General features: G+C 36.6%; 2 protein-coding genes across 2 annotated transcripts; both read left to right on the top strand.

Annotated features, from left to right (window-relative positions):
* Positions 1 to 5,733: 5,733 nt before the first annotated feature.
* Positions 5,734 to 11,848, top strand: LOC120135252 (gamma-tubulin complex component 4-like). The gene is made up of 16 exons (XM_039151549.1): positions 5,734 to 5,964; positions 6,081 to 6,372; positions 6,463 to 6,599; positions 6,885 to 6,983; positions 7,182 to 7,302; positions 7,533 to 7,805; positions 7,898 to 7,978; positions 8,057 to 8,140; positions 8,337 to 8,423; positions 8,561 to 8,616; positions 8,699 to 8,869; positions 9,028 to 9,253; positions 9,976 to 10,064; positions 10,671 to 10,824; positions 11,212 to 11,334; positions 11,417 to 11,848. Exons 1-16 carry the CDS (start codon positions 5,795 to 5,797, stop codon positions 11,483 to 11,485), a joined length of 2,232 nt encoding a protein of 743 aa, XP_039007480.1. The 5' UTR covers positions 5,734 to 5,794; the 3' UTR covers positions 11,486 to 11,848.
* Positions 11,849 to 12,687: 839 nt separating this feature from the next.
* Positions 12,688 to 19,973, top strand: LOC120135360 (blue-light photoreceptor PHR2-like). The gene is made up of 4 exons (XM_039151638.1): positions 12,688 to 13,718; positions 18,974 to 19,203; positions 19,416 to 19,517; positions 19,620 to 19,973. The coding sequence occupies exons 1-4, from the start codon at positions 12,744 to 12,746 to the stop codon at positions 19,696 to 19,698; spliced, it is 1,386 nt and encodes a 461-aa protein (XP_039007569.1). The 5' UTR covers positions 12,688 to 12,743; the 3' UTR covers positions 19,699 to 19,973.
* The last annotated feature ends 380 nt before the right edge of the window (positions 19,974 to 20,353 follow it).

Genomic DNA, 20,353 nt, shown 5'->3' with positions numbered 1-20,353 from the left:
TAGATCAATATTTTACCTTTTAAATTAAACTTATAATTTTCTTACTTAATGACAACTGGAAATTACGTAGTATCGAAAGGGCAGTTCAAGGGTGTTAACCCTTTCTTGACTGTAACCGACTCCCGAATCCGACATATCACTGGTAAGACGCATATAATGTAAGAAATAAGGTATCCGATCGGCCTATTTTCAATAAAATAAATGATCGGTGGCGACTTCTAACCCAATTATTCAAGTCGAAGCCCAATTCCGGGCCCAACCGCAAGACGGTTCCAACACATACGTTGTAAACTGGTTCCTTAGAAATTTTTGAATGTAGAAAAGAACCTGAATCTCTTAGCACAAAATATGTTTCAACCCACCATAGTTGTACGGGCTGGCTTTTTTCTAGTGCTTTCAGGAAGATTTTATTATCTCATTCTGGGTCATGGCATGGCACGAACAATAGTCAAACTGAAATAATACAATCCCTACGTCGGCCAAATTTGTTTTATAGCTGTTTTCTTTGTTGAAGCAAAGTCAAGTATGTGCATGAATTTAAAAGCATGATGAACATTTATTTCTTTATAGCTTGTTGGAAATGTTTTGAGTGTATAACCAAATAAGGCATTTACTACAAAACCCACCACACAGCACGCTAGCTGGCATTTATGTCTCTAAATTAGATTTTGATGATGACTTCGGCTCAGAATCTATGTTCTTCCAAAAGACAAATATGGGTGACACCACCTCCTGCAACTTTTTTAGATGCACTTCCGAGTATGCTCTCAATCATGCATGCATGTATACATACATACACACATACAATAAGGGGATGGATTAACATATTATTGAGAAGACACAGAAGATGGTGAAATTATGATGGTATGTCATCATTCTTACAACTTTGAAACCATTGCTTAGGTTTTGCTTACGTGCAAATCACTTTGAATCTATGACAGTGTTTGAAATTCCATATCAGTGTTGGTGTATGACATAAGGCCATGGAATTTGCAGGGAATCCGGATTTAGTTTAAAGCGAAGGTCAATGTGTATAAAAAAGCTGGTGACTGCATTTATATAACAGTGAATGATGCCAAAGACTTATGTGGTGTTTGGTTCGTTGGAATGTTTATGAGGGAATTGGAATCTGTGAAGGAATTGGAATATGTTAGGAATTGAAATATGTTAGGAATTGAAATATGAATCTGAAACCTGTTTGGTTGGCAGAAAATTGAATTGGAATTTAATTTCATATTCTGTTTGGTTCGTAGATATGTCAGATGAATTTGATTTTAGTAATGTAAAATAACATAATTGTCCTTCTTGTTTTTTTGTTATATTTTAGTTTGTTTTATAACTTACATGTAACAATATATTATAAAAATTAAAAAAATATTAAATTTTCATTTTATTGATTGATTATTCATTTCAATAAATTATAAAAATCATGTTAATAAACATCATAAGTTAAAATCATCGCAATTAAGGATGGTCATGGGTCGGGCTGGGCCGGGTTTTTGGTCCATCCGATCCGACCCGAGAACAAAGGAACATCCACCCAAGACCCGACTCGACCCGACCAAAATAAAGTTTCACCCGACCCGACCCAACCCGAATATATGAATTAGAAACCCGACCCGACCCGACCCGAAATAATAAAAACTTATTTTTATTCAATAAAAAGTGACTTAAAAAACCCTAAACCTGACCCAAACCCTAAACCCGACACCGACCCGATCTGAATATCACACTTAAAAAAATTGACCCGACCCGAATATCAAACTTAAAAAAACCCGACCCGGCCCGATCCCGAAATTTAAAAAAAAACTGATCTGAACCCGACCCGAATGTCTCATTTAAAAAATCCCGACCCAAATACCAAAAGATTGACGAGGGTAGTATAGTCAAATTTCACATTCTCTCCTCCAAAGGATTTCAATTCTATTATGTTATGGATGGAATTTATTTTCCATCATTTGATGGAATTGAATTCCAATTATGCCTTTGAAAACTTGAACCAAACATGAAAAAATTGTGGAATTGGATTCCAATTCTCCTAATTCTAAGAGATTCCATGAACAAACCGCCACTCTAGGGAACCCCTATCTCTGTTTCTCTCATACTCGCACGTCTGCATCCAACACGGCAATACGCAAAGCCTACGTCTGTTCGACGTGCACTCTTACATTATTCTCTTCTGCACCTTGCATCCAACACAACAGTTTTGGTCATATCTATTATTATGGTGAATTTTTCTAAAATATATTTTTAAATTTTGTGACTTTTAATTTGATTCTCAGGTCTTGTAAAATTTTACAAGACTTGTGTTATCAAAATCAAGATTTTTTATTAGTTTAGATTCATTAAATTTAATTGAAAAAAAAAGCACTTGAATTTAGGGGGGGGGGGAACAAGGTGGTGATGGCGTGGATTTAGTGCAACGAGGCAGAGCTTGGTGTTTCCTTGGCTATCTGTACTTTTAATTTCTTTGCCTTGCGTATCACTATAACATACATGATTGCATGTCGCATGGGTTTTGGCGCTCTTTTGTCAGATTTTTGTCTTTTATTTTGCAACATCATGAATTTCACTCATTATTTCCCTTCCTTACCCATTGGCCAATGCCTTTGGGATTGTCACCAAACAAAATTACAATTTACAAATAAAAAAAGGGCCAACTCTCTCTTGCACTTATAAACACTGGAGCTTCTTCACATCTTCTCGACTCAAAATACGTTCCAAACTCAATACTCATGGACGTCAGTTGTGGGTGCGTTGCTCCTTATTGGAGAAGCAGGGCACGTGCAAACAAGTCTTGTCAAGATTTGACATACATGGATTTCTATATATGTATATTTATTATAAAAGATATCCTCTCTGCATGTGCTCTCTTTCTCCAACGTGGGTTCCTCACCTTATTATCTCATCTCTCTCAGCATGCTCCTCTAATTCTTGTAGGTAACGCAGTAGCATATTAATATATAATTACCGATCTCCATTTACTCACTAAAATTTCTGCCTTCTTCGTCTTCTTAATTTTTTATTAATGCATGTTGAAGTCCGTTCACTATGCTAAACCATTGGATTGGAATATGTATATAGTATATATATGTTTTTGGGCAATACATCGCACTGAATATATATACAACGAGATCAGCAGCGTTGGTATCCCGGGGGTTTTAAGTGCACCTCTGACCTTCTGATGCATGCATGAGAATGACACCCTTTGAGATTGGGGCCGGAGATTATGTGCATCATCATTCTTCATCAATCCATCCAAGTCTAGAAAACCCCATTGCTACACTATATTACAAGGATTCTTTTTATTTTACTAAACTAATAATGAACACATTAACGTTGCACACATCCATTTCTGTTGTTTTAATTTGAATATCAGTAATCAGACTGCAGCTTGCAATGCTCCGTCAAGTAATCACTTGGGGGAAGTAAATGTGGTGAAGGTGACTTTGATTTGGTGGAAATAAGAGGAGTTCAAATGAAGATGTTGAAGAAGTAGATGATGAAGCAACAAATCATCGGAATGTCAAGTGATGCCTTTGTAGGTCAGACTTCACATTGTTAGAGTATGATGTCTACTGATCAAAATTCAATTTTCTATTTACGTTTTTGAATTTTGATGGTTGTAGTACGTCGGACTCTAATTCAACTTTTCATCTTTTGTTATTTATTCAGCTAATTATATGTACCGAGTATTAATTGGATTGATATAAAATTTATTGATCTTTTCTAAAGCTGCCAGTTTGAGTAAATTTAAGCGAATAGTGTCCTCTATTTTATTGATATCTCAATAACGCCACATTTAGCACATGCACTCCATGTAAAACAAACTCAACATCTATAAATATTGTATTTTATATACGGGTAAATTACACTATTAATCATTAAATTTTAGACTTTGTATTGATTTTAGCGTTGGATTTTAAAACATTTTAATATAAGCGCTAAATTTGAGTTTTAAGTTTAATTAGGGCATGCATTGTGACATTAACGACACATTAAGTCGTTAATGACATGATGAGGTGACTGTTTCTTTCTTGTTTTTCTACAAAAAGATGTCAACTCCTTTAGTCATTGTATTGATTTTAGCGTTGGATTTTAAAACATTTTAATATAAGCGCTAAATTTGAGTTTTAAGTTTAATTAGGGCATGCATTGTGACATTAACGACACATTAAGTCGTTAATGACATGATGAGGTGACTGTTTCTTTCTTGTTTTTCTACAAAAAGATGTCAACTCCTTTAGTCATTGTATTGATTTTAGCGTTGGATTTTAAAACATTTTAATATAAGCGCTAAATTTGAGTTTTAAGTTTAATTAGGGCATGCATTGTGACATTAACGACACATTAAGTCGTTAATGACATGATGAGGTGACTGTTTCTTTCTTGTTTTTCTACAAAAAGATGTCAACTCCTTTAGTCATTGTTGTTGATCAAACGTAGTTCAACATTGATCATCATTCACGACAAGATCAATAATAAAAAAGTTTGTATTTTATTCCTTTTCCTTCTCCAGATAGTTTATTTTAAGAAATTCAATCAAAATAATGAAAATCCATTTAAAGGTTCAATGATGTAATGTTATGATCTCCTATGAAGATCGTTTGATGAGGCTTGTTTCAAGGTACAATGTTTATCTTTTTATAAGAAAATATTTATCATCGTTCGGCTTTTTCAACAAACACTTCAAACTCCTTAAATCTGATAAAGTGAACAATAAGACAAGTTAATCAATGTCTAAGGTGATTGCAAAAGATATCATATAATAGTTATTTTCGGTGCCCGACTAAAAATGAGTGAATAACCTAATTTTAATAAAGAAGACGACGAGGTCAAATAATTATTTGACTTCCACTTCAACACATGTCAACAACATAACTATCACATCATCATTCCATTGCTTTATATGGATCCAAAACTAAAGTTTAGTACTTATATTGAAACATTTTAAAATTTAATGCTAAAATTGATATAAATTTGAAAGTTTAGCGACTAACAATATAATTTACCCGTTTATAGATATAGCAAGTACCAACTGAATTTAACTTGGTATATATCATTACTGTTACAATGAGGACATGAAATCAAGTATATTTAAATATTTAATATCCTTTGATTCAAGAATGTGATCTAGATAATATAAATACCGGCATGCTTTGCTTGGTGCAGGTGATTAAGAAACCGGGTGTAATTATAAAACCATTCAAGTTTGGGCCTCGAGGAAGACGATCACAAATGGAGTTACACAAAGCTGGACAACAAACAGAAGCAAAGGTGCCAAGGTTGGCAAGACGAAGAAATAAGCGATACACACCTCCTAAATCTCATGCTTTCCGGAATGGCTTAACATAGTCCAGAAAGATTGATGTTTAAAGGATTTTAAAGATTGTATTATTTTTAATCGGCGGAGCTTAGTTACTAATGAAGTACATTAAAGCAAGTCACAAACTTGTTATGTTTCATCCTCGTTTCTTCACAGCTTAAAAATTCAGTTGAAACTTGATAAGTTTGAATCGGTGGTCCGACCGACACTAACTGGTGGGGAGCGGCATTTGGGCTCGAAATGTAGCACGGCCCAATCCATACTAATTCTGTCTACTGGAAACTGCACTAGTGGGGTCAGCCGGCGCGGTTATACCTTGCCGCCGGCATTCTGGAGGCTAACTTATAATTCAAATTTTATATTATATTCTGCTCCTGCATTTTACTCTTTAAGTTATTGGAGAGATTAGTAAGTATTAGCCATGAATTCTGTCTAATTGTATTCCATTTTGGGGAAAAAAAGGGGGAAATGTTGCACGAGATTTTACTAGCACTTGTGGGTTACACAGGAGATCTCATAATCGACGAGCGAGAACACAATAAATCTCTCGGCATTTGCTTATCCCCCGACGCACCCATCCCTGATCAACGTTCCTTCAAGCTTGCTTCCGATATCTCCTTTATTGACCCCAGTGAAAGGTCTTCTTTTTTCTATAAAAAAGAGGAAGAAATTTTCCATTTTCGTAAACATCCACAACCGCTTCTTTTTTATTCCATTCTCTTCCTAGGGTTTCATGCAAATGCTTTTGTTTCAGGGATCTTATCGAGAAGCTAATTACTTTAGGGTTTTACTACCGAGAGCTCGACCGCTTTGCCACGAAATCCCGGAATTTAAGCTGGATTAGATCCGCTGATGTTTCTCCTTTGAACAGAGCCTCTGAGTTGTCGAATTCTAAAAACAGGAAGCCAAGCGTTTATCGAAGAGCCATTGCTAATGGTCTGGTGGAGATGCTCTCTGTCTACAAGTCTACTGTTCTTCAAATTGAGCAGAAATTGTTGTCGGAAACCATGCCCATTTTGACAAGTGTCGCTCAAGGCCTCAATAAGGTTTCTTCTTACTTCAAGCACACCGCATAACTTATATAATTTCCTATTTGCTCTTTATTCCCGATTTATAAGTTAATGTTTTCGATGCAGTTCTTTGTAATTTTGCCACCTTTGTACGAGCTTATCCTAGAGATTGAGCGTGATGATATCCGCGGAGGACAGCTTCTTAACCTTTTACACAAACGTTGCCACTGTGGGGTGCCTGAATTGCAGGCCTGCATTCAAAGGTATTCATTTTCTTTCTTTCTTTCTTTCGTCCTTCACCTTTTTAATGAAAAAAAATCCAACAAGTAGTCTCCATTTCTCTTACAAAAATACAATTATGAATTGTATTTATATGCCATATTTTCAGTGTTCATGTAATTGCTTGCAGATGGCTGGGTGCCTGTGACTATGTTTATGCCTGGTTTATAAGGGCCTCTTCAAATGTAGTTATAAGTTATAACCATATGTTGATTGCTTAAAATGCTAAGATTTTTTTATCAGTTTGTAAACTAATTCCTGAACCATAGGCTTCTTTGGCATGGTCATCAAGTGTTGTATAACCAACTTTCGTCATGGATGGTTTATGGAATTCTACAAGACCAGCACGGAGAATTTTTCATTAGAAGGTAAGCAAAACTGCATATGTATTCCGTTTTCTATTCTAAATTTATGATTATTTTTTTATCTCTTAAATCCCTTGATTGTTTGTGAAATTTTAACGTCTTTTATTTCTTTCATTTTGTAATCTTGCATTGGCATTCTCTTTGGTTTGTGTCCTTACAAAATACAAGTTTGAAATGGTTTGATAATTACATTATTTTCAGGCAAGAAGATCAAGATATGGAGTATGGCTCATCTATCCCAGATACATCAGAAAAGTTGGCACGCTTGTCAACTGATGATACATCTTTGACGGATTGGCACTTGGGCTTTCATATATTCCTGGTATTTTGGAGCTGTCTCTCAATTGTTTTTTATTTTTATTTTTTGTATTCACTTTTTTGTGAACTTCCATTGATTGTTTTAGCTAAAATGAATTATAAACTATTTCGGATGGGGAAACACTGTTCTAGGGCTTGTGGTTAATTAGCATACTTTCAGCCACATTCCATCATTTATTTAGCGATTTGTTATCAGGGTAGGGGACATTGCTCACTTTTATTGTTGTTTTGTAGGATATGCTCCCTGAGTATATCCATATGCGTGTTGCAGAGTCTATTCTTTTTGCTGGTAAAGCCATCAGGGTTCTCCGGAACCCAAGCCCTTCCATTCAATTTCAGGACACTCTATACAATCAGCAGACGAAAAAAGGCTCTCAAAAGCTTCAGGGATCTGCCGGGGGTGTTCCTTTCCAGAGAGAGCCTTTTCTGGATGTAAAAAAGATTGGAGAAGAATTGCTCCCAATATCAGAGGCTGATAAGATTGAAACTATGCTTCTAGATCTAAAGGTTTTCTTCAGCAGTTATGTAGTATTATGGTGTCTACTTATGCCCTTAGATGGTATAAAGCCTTTATTAATTGTGCTTTTTATCATATGTAGGAATCATCAGAATTTCACAAAAGATCATTTGAATGCTCAGTTGACTCTATCCGGGCTATTGCAGCTAGTCATCTTTGGCAGGTGCTGTGTTCAAAACTTGCTTCATCCTTTGTGATATATTTGAAGCCTGTACTTATTTAATTTGCTATCGTCCTGCAGCTGGTGGTTGTACGAGCTGACTTGAATGGCCACCTAAAGGCTCTAAAAGACTATTTTCTTTTGGCAAAAGGAGATTTTTTCCAGGTAAAGAATGTATAGCGATATATCCTTTGCACCACACCCAAAAAAGTTTTTTTTCCTTCCTTTTTTTTGTTGGGGGGGGGGTTAAAAATGAAAACTTTGTGCGTTCTACCATTCTCCCTTAACCAACTAGATAAAATTATTTTATTTCCTTGAAAATGTGTAATACAAATTTAATAAATATATATTATCACTCTAGTGCTTCCTTGAGGAGAGCCGGCAGTTAATGCGCCTGCCACCACGCCAGTCAACTGCTGAAGCTGATCTTATGGTTCCATTTCAGTTGGTATGAGATTATTTCTATTAACTTGTTTGAACCCAAAATATAGAAATGGAATAAATGTAGTTGTAATCGGCTTCTTACAGAGGTTCCACAATTATTAACTGTTTGTATGAATTCCTTGGTGCTACATATTTTTTCAGGCAGCCATAAAGACTATTAGCGAGGAAGACAAGTACTTTTCTAGAGTATCTTTGCAGTAAGAATCTAGTCATTTGTCAATTGTGCCATATCTGGAAATTATATGGAACATGTTGTTAGCTGTCTTCCTCATCAATCAGGATGCCTTCATTTGGGATCACGTTGAAATCTTCTCAAAGAGATTTGCCGAAGACAAAAGCATTTGCTGATGGAAGTTCAGAGACCTCACTTGGTGGTTGGGATGGTATTGCACTTGAGTATTCTGTTGATTGGCCCTTACAGCTGTTCTTTACCCAAGAAGTGCTCTCCAAGTAAGATTCAATTGCTTTGTAGGTCCAATATATCTTATTGCTAAAATCTCCTTTAAGGAAGAAGCAACTTTTAAATAATAATTGAATTTAGATGCAATTGATAGGCTTTGCCTATATTTGATTAAAAGAAATATCTTTAAATCTTAATTGTACTCCAGGTATTGTAGAATTTTCCAATACCTGCTGAGGCTCAAAAGAACACAAATGGAATTGGAGAAATCCTGGGCATCTGTAATGCACCAGGACCACACAGATTTTGCCAAACACCGCAATGACCAGATGAACTGCTCAATTTCTCAGCTACGGAGACAACGTTTTAGACCAATGTGGCGTGTTAGAGAGCATATGGCATTTTTAATCAGAAATCTTCAATTTTATATCCAGGTCCTTTATTCTATACAGTTCAAATCATGCTTCTGCAAAATGTTTCCTGATTTTCTATCAATGAAAGAACGGTTTTTTTTTTATATTTTCTAGGCATCATGGAGTTGTCCATTTAGGCTTGGATCTGCGTAACATCCTCATTTTACATTTTTAATTAAACTTTATATCTTTGACGATGATCCAGGCTACTGTTACACAGGTAGCTGAAATAGTTAGATCATTTGATAAGGCTGCTAACTGGGCTTTATATCTTTGAAGGGTGCTCGCCATTTGAAGTTTCTAGTTAGCAACACCTTTCATTTAATTCAAATATCATGTACAAAATACTGGCATAATAATGAAATTACCATTTGAGCTATGGTTAGTTTGGGATGTGCTCTGTGGTTTCTAATGACTTCTTCAGTGCTGCATCATAGGTGGATGAATGACATCTACACCAGTGAATTACTTTAAACCCAACACCTGGATCCTAGTCAAAAGGAGTTGAAAGCACGGTTTCCAAAAAGGGAAATAAAAAATCATGACTTCCGGAAGACTCCTATATAATTTGAGTAGACAAATTCTGATAGATTTTGAGCTCTTTTAGAATTAAATACCAACAAAGTTTATTCCATTTTTGTTATTCTTACCTGTCCAGTATTGATGTGTTATTTTGTTTATTGTATTTATATTTTAGTCTTTTCATGGAGCTTTATAATATAGATTTTATCTTTTCTGTCTAGGTTGATGTGATAGAATCTCAATGGAATGTTTTGCAATCTCATATTCAAGATTCTCATGACTTCACTGAACTTGTGGGTTTCCATCAAGAGTAAGTAGGATGAGTTCTTTATGCCATCATCCTTCTGAACTTTTGTTACCATGTCAGCTTATTATATGCTAACATAAATGGAAAAGCAAACAACCTAAAATCTGAGTCATTATTGCTTGTTACTATTAATAAGGAGTAAGGACTTGTGGGCTGTTTGTTTACTTCAGAATGATTAAGCGTTGAATGATTCAGAAACTCTGAATGAATTAGCTATGAATGTGACATGTTGTTTGATAATGGCTCTGAATCATCTAGAATGTACTTCTGTGCTGAATCATTCAGCACTGTTTTGTTGAATCAATCAACACTGAATCATTTAGAGGTGTGAAATAAACGCGCTGAATGTTGAACGGTTCAGCATTCAGCGCTGAATGGTTCCATTAAGAGGCAAACAAACAATCCCTTGGTTCAACTAAATTTAATACAGGTTGTATCAAATTATGTTTGTCCTTTTGGGTCACTATTGTATATTTCACATATAATCTTTTAAGTAGAACTTTTTTATGCATGCTCCCATAGATTGGCGTTTTTTTTAAAATTATTTTGGTTTGTCGTGCCAAAACTGAATGATGGCTGATTGCTTTCATGTTCTTGATATTGTTACAGGTATTTATCAGCTTTAATCTCTCAGTCTTTCTTGGACATTGGTTCTGTGTCAAGGATATTGGACAGCATCATGACACTTTGTCTGCAGTTCTGCTGGAATATCGAGAACCAAGAAAGCAGCCAAAATACATCAGAACTAGAACATATAACTGAGGTACACATAATTTCCTTATGCAGGTAGAACTGGCAATCATTTTTTTAAATTACTGAATATGAAGGATATGTGCCTTTGTATATCAAGCAATACTTAAAACTTGAGCTTTAGCGGGCTCAGACAATTTGCTTTGGATTTTAACACTTGAGATAAGTCAGTCCACAAAAGGAAAAAGAAAAAATGGATAGGTTAAGCAGTTTGCTTGGTTTGCCACTTGCTATTAGTAGTGGGACTAGACCTCCATCTTTGTATATCTCTGAAGTTGTTGACTCATCATTTCATATGCATGCATATAGTTTAATTAACTTGTGATCAGGAGTTCTTTTATTGTTCATGTTACTGTTTGCATGATCTCATTTAGGACATTGTTCTGAGCCTTTTTTTCAGGAATTTAACAAGAAATCGAACTCCTTATATACCATATTGCGCAGTAGCAGGCTTGCTGGGAGTCAGCGAGCTCCATTTCTCAGACGTTTCCTTTTGCGAATGAATTTTAATTCATTCTTTGAGGTAGGGATACATGCAGTCATACAGATACTATACAAATTAGCACCCATACCTTTCTTACATGCTGTTTTCTCTCTATTTACAGGCAACTGCTAGGGGTGTACTGAATGTTGTTAGACCACGTCCATCTCTTCCTGTTTTAAGTCAGCCATAGCATGCTGATCATACGAAATGTTTGAGCTAGCTTGTCCTGATTCTTATTTGAGTTTTCCGAGTTGTGTTGATGCCTCCTTTTGGTTTTCACTAGAGAATAGTGCTTTCCTCTACATAGCTTCCTGAATTCCTTTTAACCTTATCAGTCCTGTTACCAGTTGTTTATAAGGTTTCTGCTTGCTATACCTGTTGACAATTGAGGAACCATCTGTTGAAATTGAAAATTGAGATAATATTTCTGTGGGTAGTTGGCTTGAGGTTGAGGGTGCAGTTTGTTGTCCCTAGTGTCATTATCATTAGCGTATACAGTTTATCTCTGGGCAGATAGTCGATGGCCCTAAAAATATTTGTCAGTTGAATTGAACCTGTTGTGTATGACATTGGGCGTTGGCTGTTGGTTGCACTTTTTTTTTTTGCATGCCATAAGAAACGCAGTGGATGCCCCCCCCCCCTACATGCATATAAATCTCTGTAAACATTCAAGGTTATATATATATATATATATATTGATGAAATATATTTATCCCAATTTGAACTAGAAATTTTAGTTACTAAAATCCTTTTCTTGAAAATTTGTATAAAATTTAAATTTCCATTATTTTTATCTAAATAAATAAGCTCATTTTTAAAAATTTTTAAAAATATATATAAATAAAATCTCTCTGTCAAATTAGTCGACCAAATACACATATTTTAAACTATTGTTGCAGACCACTGTTTTGCTTTTATTCTACCAACCCAACTCCCCAAAAGGATTAAATTCCTTGTACAAAATAATTTTTCCGAGTTTAAAAGTTGGATTAATAGAATGGGAGGTTCTAATGTGAGCCAGATTAATATATGGTTAAAAAATAGTGTGATTGATTAAATGAATAATCGATTATTAAAATTTTTAATAATTCTTCATGTTTTTCATTTATAACATTATAAGCTGTCAATATTTATGATAATACTTTACTGAATTTATTAATTATCTTATTAAATTTTACGTCAAATCATATATTAATCCGCTTTTTGTTAGATAAATACGGATTAATAGAACTTTGAAAACGGCGGAAATTTGATTTGCGTAGTGAAGCACAAATTTAGAATCAATAAAGCACTAAAAAAATATTTTTTTTTTTTGAAGACTACAAGGCAAGGGCAAGGGGATAAGTTGTTAGATTAGATATAGCAAGGCATCTTTCACTGCCAACCAAGTTCACCTGCTCCTCTCCTCTCCTCCACGCCTAGCTTTCTTGTCTTCACCAGAAACAACCATGGATTCCGACACCCAATCCCTTGAAAACCCTGGAATCGAATCAACTGAAGAACAAAGTCAAACACCAGTTTCTCAATCCCCGTTCGCCACTGCTTCTCTTTCTCTATCTTCCTTACCCGCAACCCTACCTACCCAGTTCTTCATTCAACCCAAAATCTTATCTTTATTCTCTTCTAAATCACCCACTAAGGTTAAAGTCCCAACCCAGGCTTCCTCCCTTTGCAATCTATCCCTTTCTTCAAGTTCCCCTTCTCCTTCCAAATTTTCATTCAAATCCACCTTTGCCAACAACCCTCTCCAGTCTCCTCTCTCCTTGGCCCCGCGCCGCCCTCTGGACCCTTCCAACGGAGCCGCAATTCGCCGAGCTTCCATCATCTGGTTCCGCAACGATTTACGGGTCCACGACAACGAGTGTATCAATACGGCCAACAATGAGTCCATGTCTGTTTTGCCTGTCTACTGTTTTGACCCTCGAGATTACGGGAAATCCTCGTCTGGGTTCGATAAAACGGGTCCCTACAGAGCCACATTCTTGATTGAATCAGTTTCGGATCTCCGAAAGAACCTACAAGCACGAGGGTCGGATCTCGTGGTCCGAATTGGGAAGCCGGAGAGTGTTCTGGTTGAGTTAGCTAAAGCTATTGGGGCTGACGCTATTTATGTTCATAGAGAAGTATCTCATGATGAGGTCAAGGCTGAGGAAAAGATTGAGACGGCCATGAAGGAAGAAGGGGTTGAAGTTAAGTACTTTTGGGGAAGTACTTTGTTCCATGTTGATGATTTGCCTTTTAAATTGGAAGATATGCCTTCCAATTATGGTGGGTTTAAGGAGAAAGTGAAAGGCTTAGAGATAAGGAAGACGATTGAAGCATTGGACCAAATGAAAGGGATGCCATCCAGAGGTGACGTGGAGACTGGAGATATTCCTTCATTGACAGATTTGGGACTTAATCCCAGTGCCACAATGGCTCAGGTTTGAATCTGATATTTAAATTTATGTTCAATGTTTTTATTAGGAATATTGGTTAATTCATGTTTGCATTTCGCTTCAAACTAGTAGAAATATTAGGATACTCACATGTGTTGTCAGTCACTGTATATTCTTCATTGTTGATAGTTATAAGTTGTTTTGATTTAGACATTGCAGCTAATGAATGCTGATAGATGTAACTCATTTGAACCGGATTCAATTAGCAATGATAGCTGTGCCTTATGGTTGTTCTGATGATGATTAATTGGGGAATGTTATTCTGGAAGATATACTTAGGATTTTGTTTACTTTTGATTATGGTTCTTTAAAGGTAAAGTCGAAAAAAACTTGTTCCGAATGAATCTATTTTATTTCTGCCGAATATGGCTGACTTAAATAGAGTTTACAATGTAACAACTTTACATAAAAAGATGCATAAAATTAGCAACAGAATAAAACTGATTCTATCTAATTAAAACTGATCCTATCTAATAACTAACAGAATAAAATATCTAGTTAACAATCCTAATATTTAATTTAGATATTCTCGACACCCACCTCAAGCTGGAGAATAGATATCGATCATTCTCAGCTTGGACAGAAATCCTTCGAACATCGTAGTAAACAGTCCCTTGGTGAGAACATTGACGAGCTGCTCTGATGATGGAACAAACGGTATGCAGATATCGCCATTTTCCAGCCTCTCCTTGATGAAATGTCGATCTATTTCGACATGTTTGGTCCTGTCATGCTGTACAGGATTCTGAGCAATACTGATTGTCGATTTGTTGTCGCAATACAACTTCATCGGTTTATCTCCTTCAACCTTCAGCTCCTCCAAGATTCTCCTAAGCCATAACAACCCACATACTCCTTACGCCATGGCTCTGAACTCGGCCTCCGCACTGCTTCTAGAGACAACTGGTTGCTTCTTGCTTCTCCAAGTAACTAAGTTGCCCCAGACAAAGGAGCAATAACCGGTGGTAGATCTTCTGTCTGTAGAACTTCCGCCCCAATCAGCATCAGTGAAGATCTCCACTCTTCGACTTCCATTCTTCGAAAACATGATTCCTTTACCCGGATTCCCTTTCAAGTAATGAAGAATCCGGTAAACAGCCTTGAAGTGTTTTTCTGAGGGACAATGCATAAACTGACTAACCAAGCTCACAGCAAATGCAATATCTGGTCTCGTATGAGCCAAATAAATCAGTTTCCCTACCAGCTTCTGATACCGATTCTTGTCCACAGGCTCAACACCATCTTCTTTTTCGAGTTTTTGATTCGGATCAATAGGAGTCGCCACTGGTTTACATCCGAGTAATCCAGTCTCTTTCAAGATATCGAGGACATATTTCCTTTGCAAGATAATTATACCTTTTGAGGATCTAAGCACCTCCATTCCAAGGAAATATTTGAGTTGTCCTAGATCCTTGACTTCAAACTGGTTGGATCAGAAGTTCTTCAGCGACTCCAATCCAACTCTACTGTGTCATCTCCTGTCATAACAATGTCATCTACATACACAATTAAAATAGCAATTTTACCATTATTGTGTTTGTAGAACATAGTATGATCGGACTGGGCCTGAGTGTAACCATGTTGTTTCACAGCTCTCGTGAATCTCTCGAACCAGGCTCTCGGAGATTGTTTCAATCCATAAATGGATTTCTTTAGCTTGCAGACTGCCATCCTTCTTCAATTCATCAATGCCTGGAGGAACTTCCATAAACACCTCTTCTTCTAGCTCACCGTTTAGGAACGCATTCTTCACATCAAACTGTCTGAGAGTCCAATCCAGATTGGCGGCTAGTGAGAGTAGGACACGTACGGTGTTTAGTTTGGCCACAGGAGCGAAGGTTTCCTTGTAGTCAAGGCCGTATGTCTGAGTGAAGCCTCGTGCTACGAGTCTTGCTTTGTATCTCTCGATTGAGCCATCTACATGGTATTTGATGGTGAACACCCACTTGCTGCCTATAGATCGTTTCCCCCCAGGTAAAGGAGTTAAATTCCACGTGTCATTCTTCTTCAGGGCCTTTAACTCCTCAAAAACTGCCTCTCTTCATCTCGGAACCTCTAGAGCTTCATGTATCGACTTAGGTAGTTCATCATCCATAATCCTGGTGGAAAAAGCTTTGAAATCTGGAGAGAGTTTATGATAAGAGACGAAATTGGATATTAGATGTTTTGTAGTACATGATCTGACACCTTTGCGTAAGGCTATGGGTTCAAAGAATTCTGTAGAAGGCTCTAAATTTGGAGAAGAAATAGGAGAAAGAGAAGTCGTACCTTGGACCATAGTCGAGTCCGATGGTTGGCATACCTTGGAGGCCGGTGGAACATTACTTGGTCGAATCATCCTTCTAGAATAAACACGAAGTTCAGTAGGTGGTTCCAAGTCGGCTTCTACCTGAGTCTCACGAGGTTGTGAATTTATAGGTTGTGAAATCCTAGGATTAGTTACAGGAATATGAATTGGTTCTACTGAGCTATTTACAACCAATTTTGGCAAAGATGTTTGTTCCCAAAAACTCATTTCAGAGTCATTCTCCCCCGGAAGAGAGTTTTTGTCAAAAAAATATTGTTTTTCAAAAAACGTGACATCCATACTCACATAATACTTCCCAAATTTAGGATCAAAGCATTTATACCCTTTTTGTGTTGGTGAAAAGCCTAGAAATATGCATTTATGTGCTCGGGGATCAAGTTTTCCTCTATTTTGGTTGTGTATATGAACAAAAACAATGCAACAAAAAATTTTAGGTGTTAAATCAGTGAAAGATCTATTTTCAGGAAACATATTCTTTAGAGCTTGCAAAGAAGTGATATAATTAAGAACTCTTGTAGGCATTCGATTTATCAAATAAGACGCTGTTAAGAGTGCTTCATTCCAAAAACGATTAGGAACATTCATAGCAAACAGTAAATCCCTAGCCACCTCTAATAAATGCCTATTTTTTCTTTCAGCAACTCTATTTTGTTGGGGAGTATCAACGCAAGAACTGTGATGAATAATTCCTTTTTGTTTCAAAAAATCACCTAAGATTGCATTAAAATATTCTCGACCATTATCGGTTCTAAGAACTTGAATATTTGCTTGAAACTGAGTATTGATTAGTGAGTGAAAATTTTTGAAATCACTTGCTGCCTCGAATTTTTCTTTTAGTAAATAAATCCACGTGACTCTAGTGTGATCATCAATGAATGTGATGAACCATCTAGATCCTGAGGCTGTTTTTACTCATGAAGGGCCCCAAATATCACTATGCACAAGAGAAAAAGGTTTTGATGGCATATACTTTAAAGATGGATAAACAGATCTATGATGTTTTGCCAATTCACAAACTTCACACTGAAAAGAAAAATCGTCTTTTTTTTTAAAAGATTTGGAAACAAATATTTCAAGTAATTAAAACTAGGATGGCTTAACCTATAATGCCACAACATTATTTCATTCTCACAAGACAAGGTAGTGAAGCATCTTGGTTTCTGAACTTGTTTATCTGAAGGATTTTCCGTGACCAAGTGATAGAGTCCATCAACCTCCTTAGCATTGCCAATCATCTTCCCCGAACAAGGGTCCTGTAATTCAAATCCAGCAAATGTTATTGTAGCAATGCATTTGCAATCATGAATAATACGATTAACAGAGATGAGATTGCAAGAGAGCTTTGGGACATGTAGGACATTTAGTAATGTGAGAGATGGAGAAATAATGATAGAGCCTTTTCCAGCTATAGAGGTTAGGGAACCATCAACAATTTTTACTTTCAGATTACCAGATAAAGGAAAATAAGATGAGAATATGGAGGAACTACCGGTCATGTGATCTGTTGCCCTTGGATCAGATCCAAGGGTTTGATTTAGAACCGGCTATGAAAGCTGTAGGATATGTACCTTTCTGGGCTAATGATGAAGAGGCAATATAAGATGATGGGTTAGGAGTGTTGGATATGGAATGAGAACTCATTAGTTGATACAATTGCTCTAGTTGTTCTTTGTTGAAGGCAGACGGTTCTGAGGCAGGTTTCGGTTCTTCAGAAGCATCTTCAGATGAGGCATGAAATCCCTTTGCATTACGAGAATTCCGATTGGCTGAAAAATTCTCGGCTGGCTTCCCGTGTAGCTTCCAACACTTGGCTTTAGTGTGTCCCGGCTTGTTGCAGTGCTCGTAGATTGGCCGATCTTTGTCGTTCCGACGATCGTTGCGACGTGATGGCTGACCCGAGAACAAGGCAGAAGACTCGGTGGGATTTGGTGAGTGGCCTCCAAGCATGACTGTCCGCCGGCTCTCCTCTCGTCTGACTTCGGAGAAGACTTCTCTTGTGCTTGGTAGTGGTTCACGACCAAGAATGCGCCCTCTGACTTCATCCAATTCCTTGTTAAGGCCGACTAAGAATTCGAAGACGTGTTCTTTTTCCACCATCTTCTGGAATAGAGCCCTGTCCTTAGCACAGCTCCATTCGTAGTCGTTGAACATGTCAACCTCTTGCCACAAGGTCTTGAGGTTGGTGCAGTATTGAGTGACAGTTTTTTTCTCCTTGTTTTAGCCTCCGTAATCGAGTTTTTAGCTCAAACTATTGTCCTGCGTTCCCGAGATCAGAATATGTCTCATTCACAGCATTCCAAATGTCATGAGCAGTAGGTAGGAAGAGATAAGTTCTCCCTACACTCGGATCCATGGAATTTATGAGCCAAGACATAATCATCGAGTTTTCTGCCTCCCATCTTTCAGATTCTTCATCTTCTTCGGCAGGTTTCGTAGTGGTACCTGAGAGATAGTCGAATTTTTCACTGTCACGAATAAACAGTTTCACAGATTGTGACCACTGTAAGAAATTATTTCCATTCAACTTATGAGAAGTGATGGATATGTTTTTGAAGGATTCAGTGTTTAGGGTGATATCAGAGGTATCATCGTAGTGTTTGGCCATTTCTGGCTCGGATACCATAAAGTCGAAAAAAACTTGTTCCGAATGAATCTATTTTATTTCTGCCGAATATGGCTGACTTAAATAGAGTTTACAATGTAACAACTTTACATAAAAAGATACATAAAATTAGCAACAGAATAAAACTGATTATATCTAATTAAAACTAATCATATCTAATAACTAACAGAATAAAAAACTGATTCTATCTAATTAAAATAGATCCTATCTAATAACTAACAGAATAAAATATCTAGTTAACAATCTTAATATTTAATTTAGATATTCTCGACAAAAGGCATTGAGAAAGTATTGTTTGTTTACATCTAGGACGGTAGGCAATCTGTTAGTGCCACTATGGCTGGAGGGGAGAATGAAGCAGTGCAACGGCTTAAAAAATTTGCAGCCGAGTGTCGAGCACAGCCGTACAAGGGGAGCAAGGATGGTAGCCAGGACAGCATATATGGTGCTAACTTTTCTTGCAAAATATCTCCATGGCTAGCCGTGGGATGCATATCTCCCAGGTTCATGTTTGATGAACTAAAGAAAACTGCGAATAGGTATTCTTTCAAGTACCCCTTTTTTCTCTCTCTCTCTTAAATGTATAAATATTGAGCTTTTTCTTGTGGATTTGGTCGAAACATATTACAATGGAGCAAATTGATCCTTATTACAAAAACCCCACGTAGTTGGAGAAGGCTTGGTTGTGGTTTAAACAATTTCAGGTTATCAGATATTTACTATTGATGAATGCATTTTATGTGATCTGCAGGACCATTTCTTCTGCTCCAAAGAAAAATGATGGCGGTAGTGGCTCACCTGATACTCAAATGAACTGGTTGATGTTTGAGTTGTTGTGGAGGGATTTCTTCAGGTAAAAACGACCTAGATTCACCTTTGCAGTAATGATATTAATTTTCCTTAAACCAAATCGAAGCTGAATATTTCATTGTGAATTGTCCATTTTGTGGTGTAGATTCATCACCAAGAAATACAGTTGTGCGAAGGTTGGAAGTGCTGCTCCTGCCACAGCTTGTACAGGTACCCTTGCTTAAGCAAAGAATTTGTACTGATTTTGAGGGGGTTATTGTTTTGGGAGTGTGGGTTGTTCTCAATTCTTCATGGATTTTTAACTTGTATCGAGTAGCTATTAAATGGAATGGTAGAATAGGTTTGCTCAAAAGGCAGTCCTCCTTGTTGAACTCTTTGTTTGTGTCGCCTAATAAATTGCGTTGTTATTGTAAATTTGTCTCGGCTTTTGGGCCTTGAAACCACTATGGCTGTTTCTGCATTGTTTAAATGGAAATTAGGGGTTCCAGGGATAACAGTTCGGACTGGTTTTTGAAAAAGAAAATTACCGTTAACAAAAACCGAATAGAACTCAAATTTATTGGTTTGGATTCATGCGATTAATTGGTTTAAAAAAAGGTAAACTATGCCCATGTTCAATACTGTAATATAGATATTGGATTTTCAAGTATTTAGATATAACTTTGAAAAATAGGTACTAAATTGATAAAATAAATACAATTTAGGGGACAATTTGTCCATTAAGTCACTAATAAATTATTTTGTTTTATTAAATATTAATATCATGAATCACATATATGAATAAGGGTTGGTCCCAAAAATTGAAAAATTATATAGTGAAAAAGAAAAAAGCCAGAAACTCTAAGGGAAGAGAGCACAACAAATATAAGCCACAGCATC

The sequence above is a fragment of the Hibiscus syriacus genome, unplaced genomic scaffold, assembly GCF_006381635.1.
Source record: "Hibiscus syriacus cultivar Baekdansim isolate YM2019G1 unplaced genomic scaffold, ASM638163v2 tig00110607_pilon, whole genome shotgun sequence".
Lineage (NCBI taxonomy): Eukaryota > Viridiplantae > Streptophyta > Magnoliopsida > Malvales > Malvaceae > Hibiscus > Hibiscus syriacus.
This window is presented reverse-complemented; position numbering and strand designations above follow the sequence as displayed.

Coding starts and splice junctions, on each gene's coding strand:
- LOC120135252 (XM_039151549.1), top strand. CDS start 5,795: ATGTTGCACGAGATTTTACTAGCACTTGTGGGTTACACAGGAGATCTC. Junction 7,806..7,897: donor CTATGCTTCTAGATCTAAAG/GTTTTCTTCAGC, acceptor TATCATATGTAG/GAATCATCAGAATTTCACAA. Junction 8,870..9,027: donor ACCCAAGAAGTGCTCTCCAA/GTAAGATTCAAT, acceptor ATTGTACTCCAG/GTATTGTAGAATTTTCCAAT.
- LOC120135360 (XM_039151638.1), top strand. CDS start 12,744: ATGGATTCCGACACCCAATCCCTTGAAAACCCTGGAATCGAATCAACT. Junction 19,204..19,415: donor CTAAAGAAAACTGCGAATAG/GTATTCTTTCAA, acceptor TGTGATCTGCAG/GACCATTTCTTCTGCTCCAA. Junction 19,518..19,619: donor TTGTGGAGGGATTTCTTCAG/GTAAAAACGACC, acceptor TTTGTGGTGTAG/ATTCATCACCAAGAAATACA.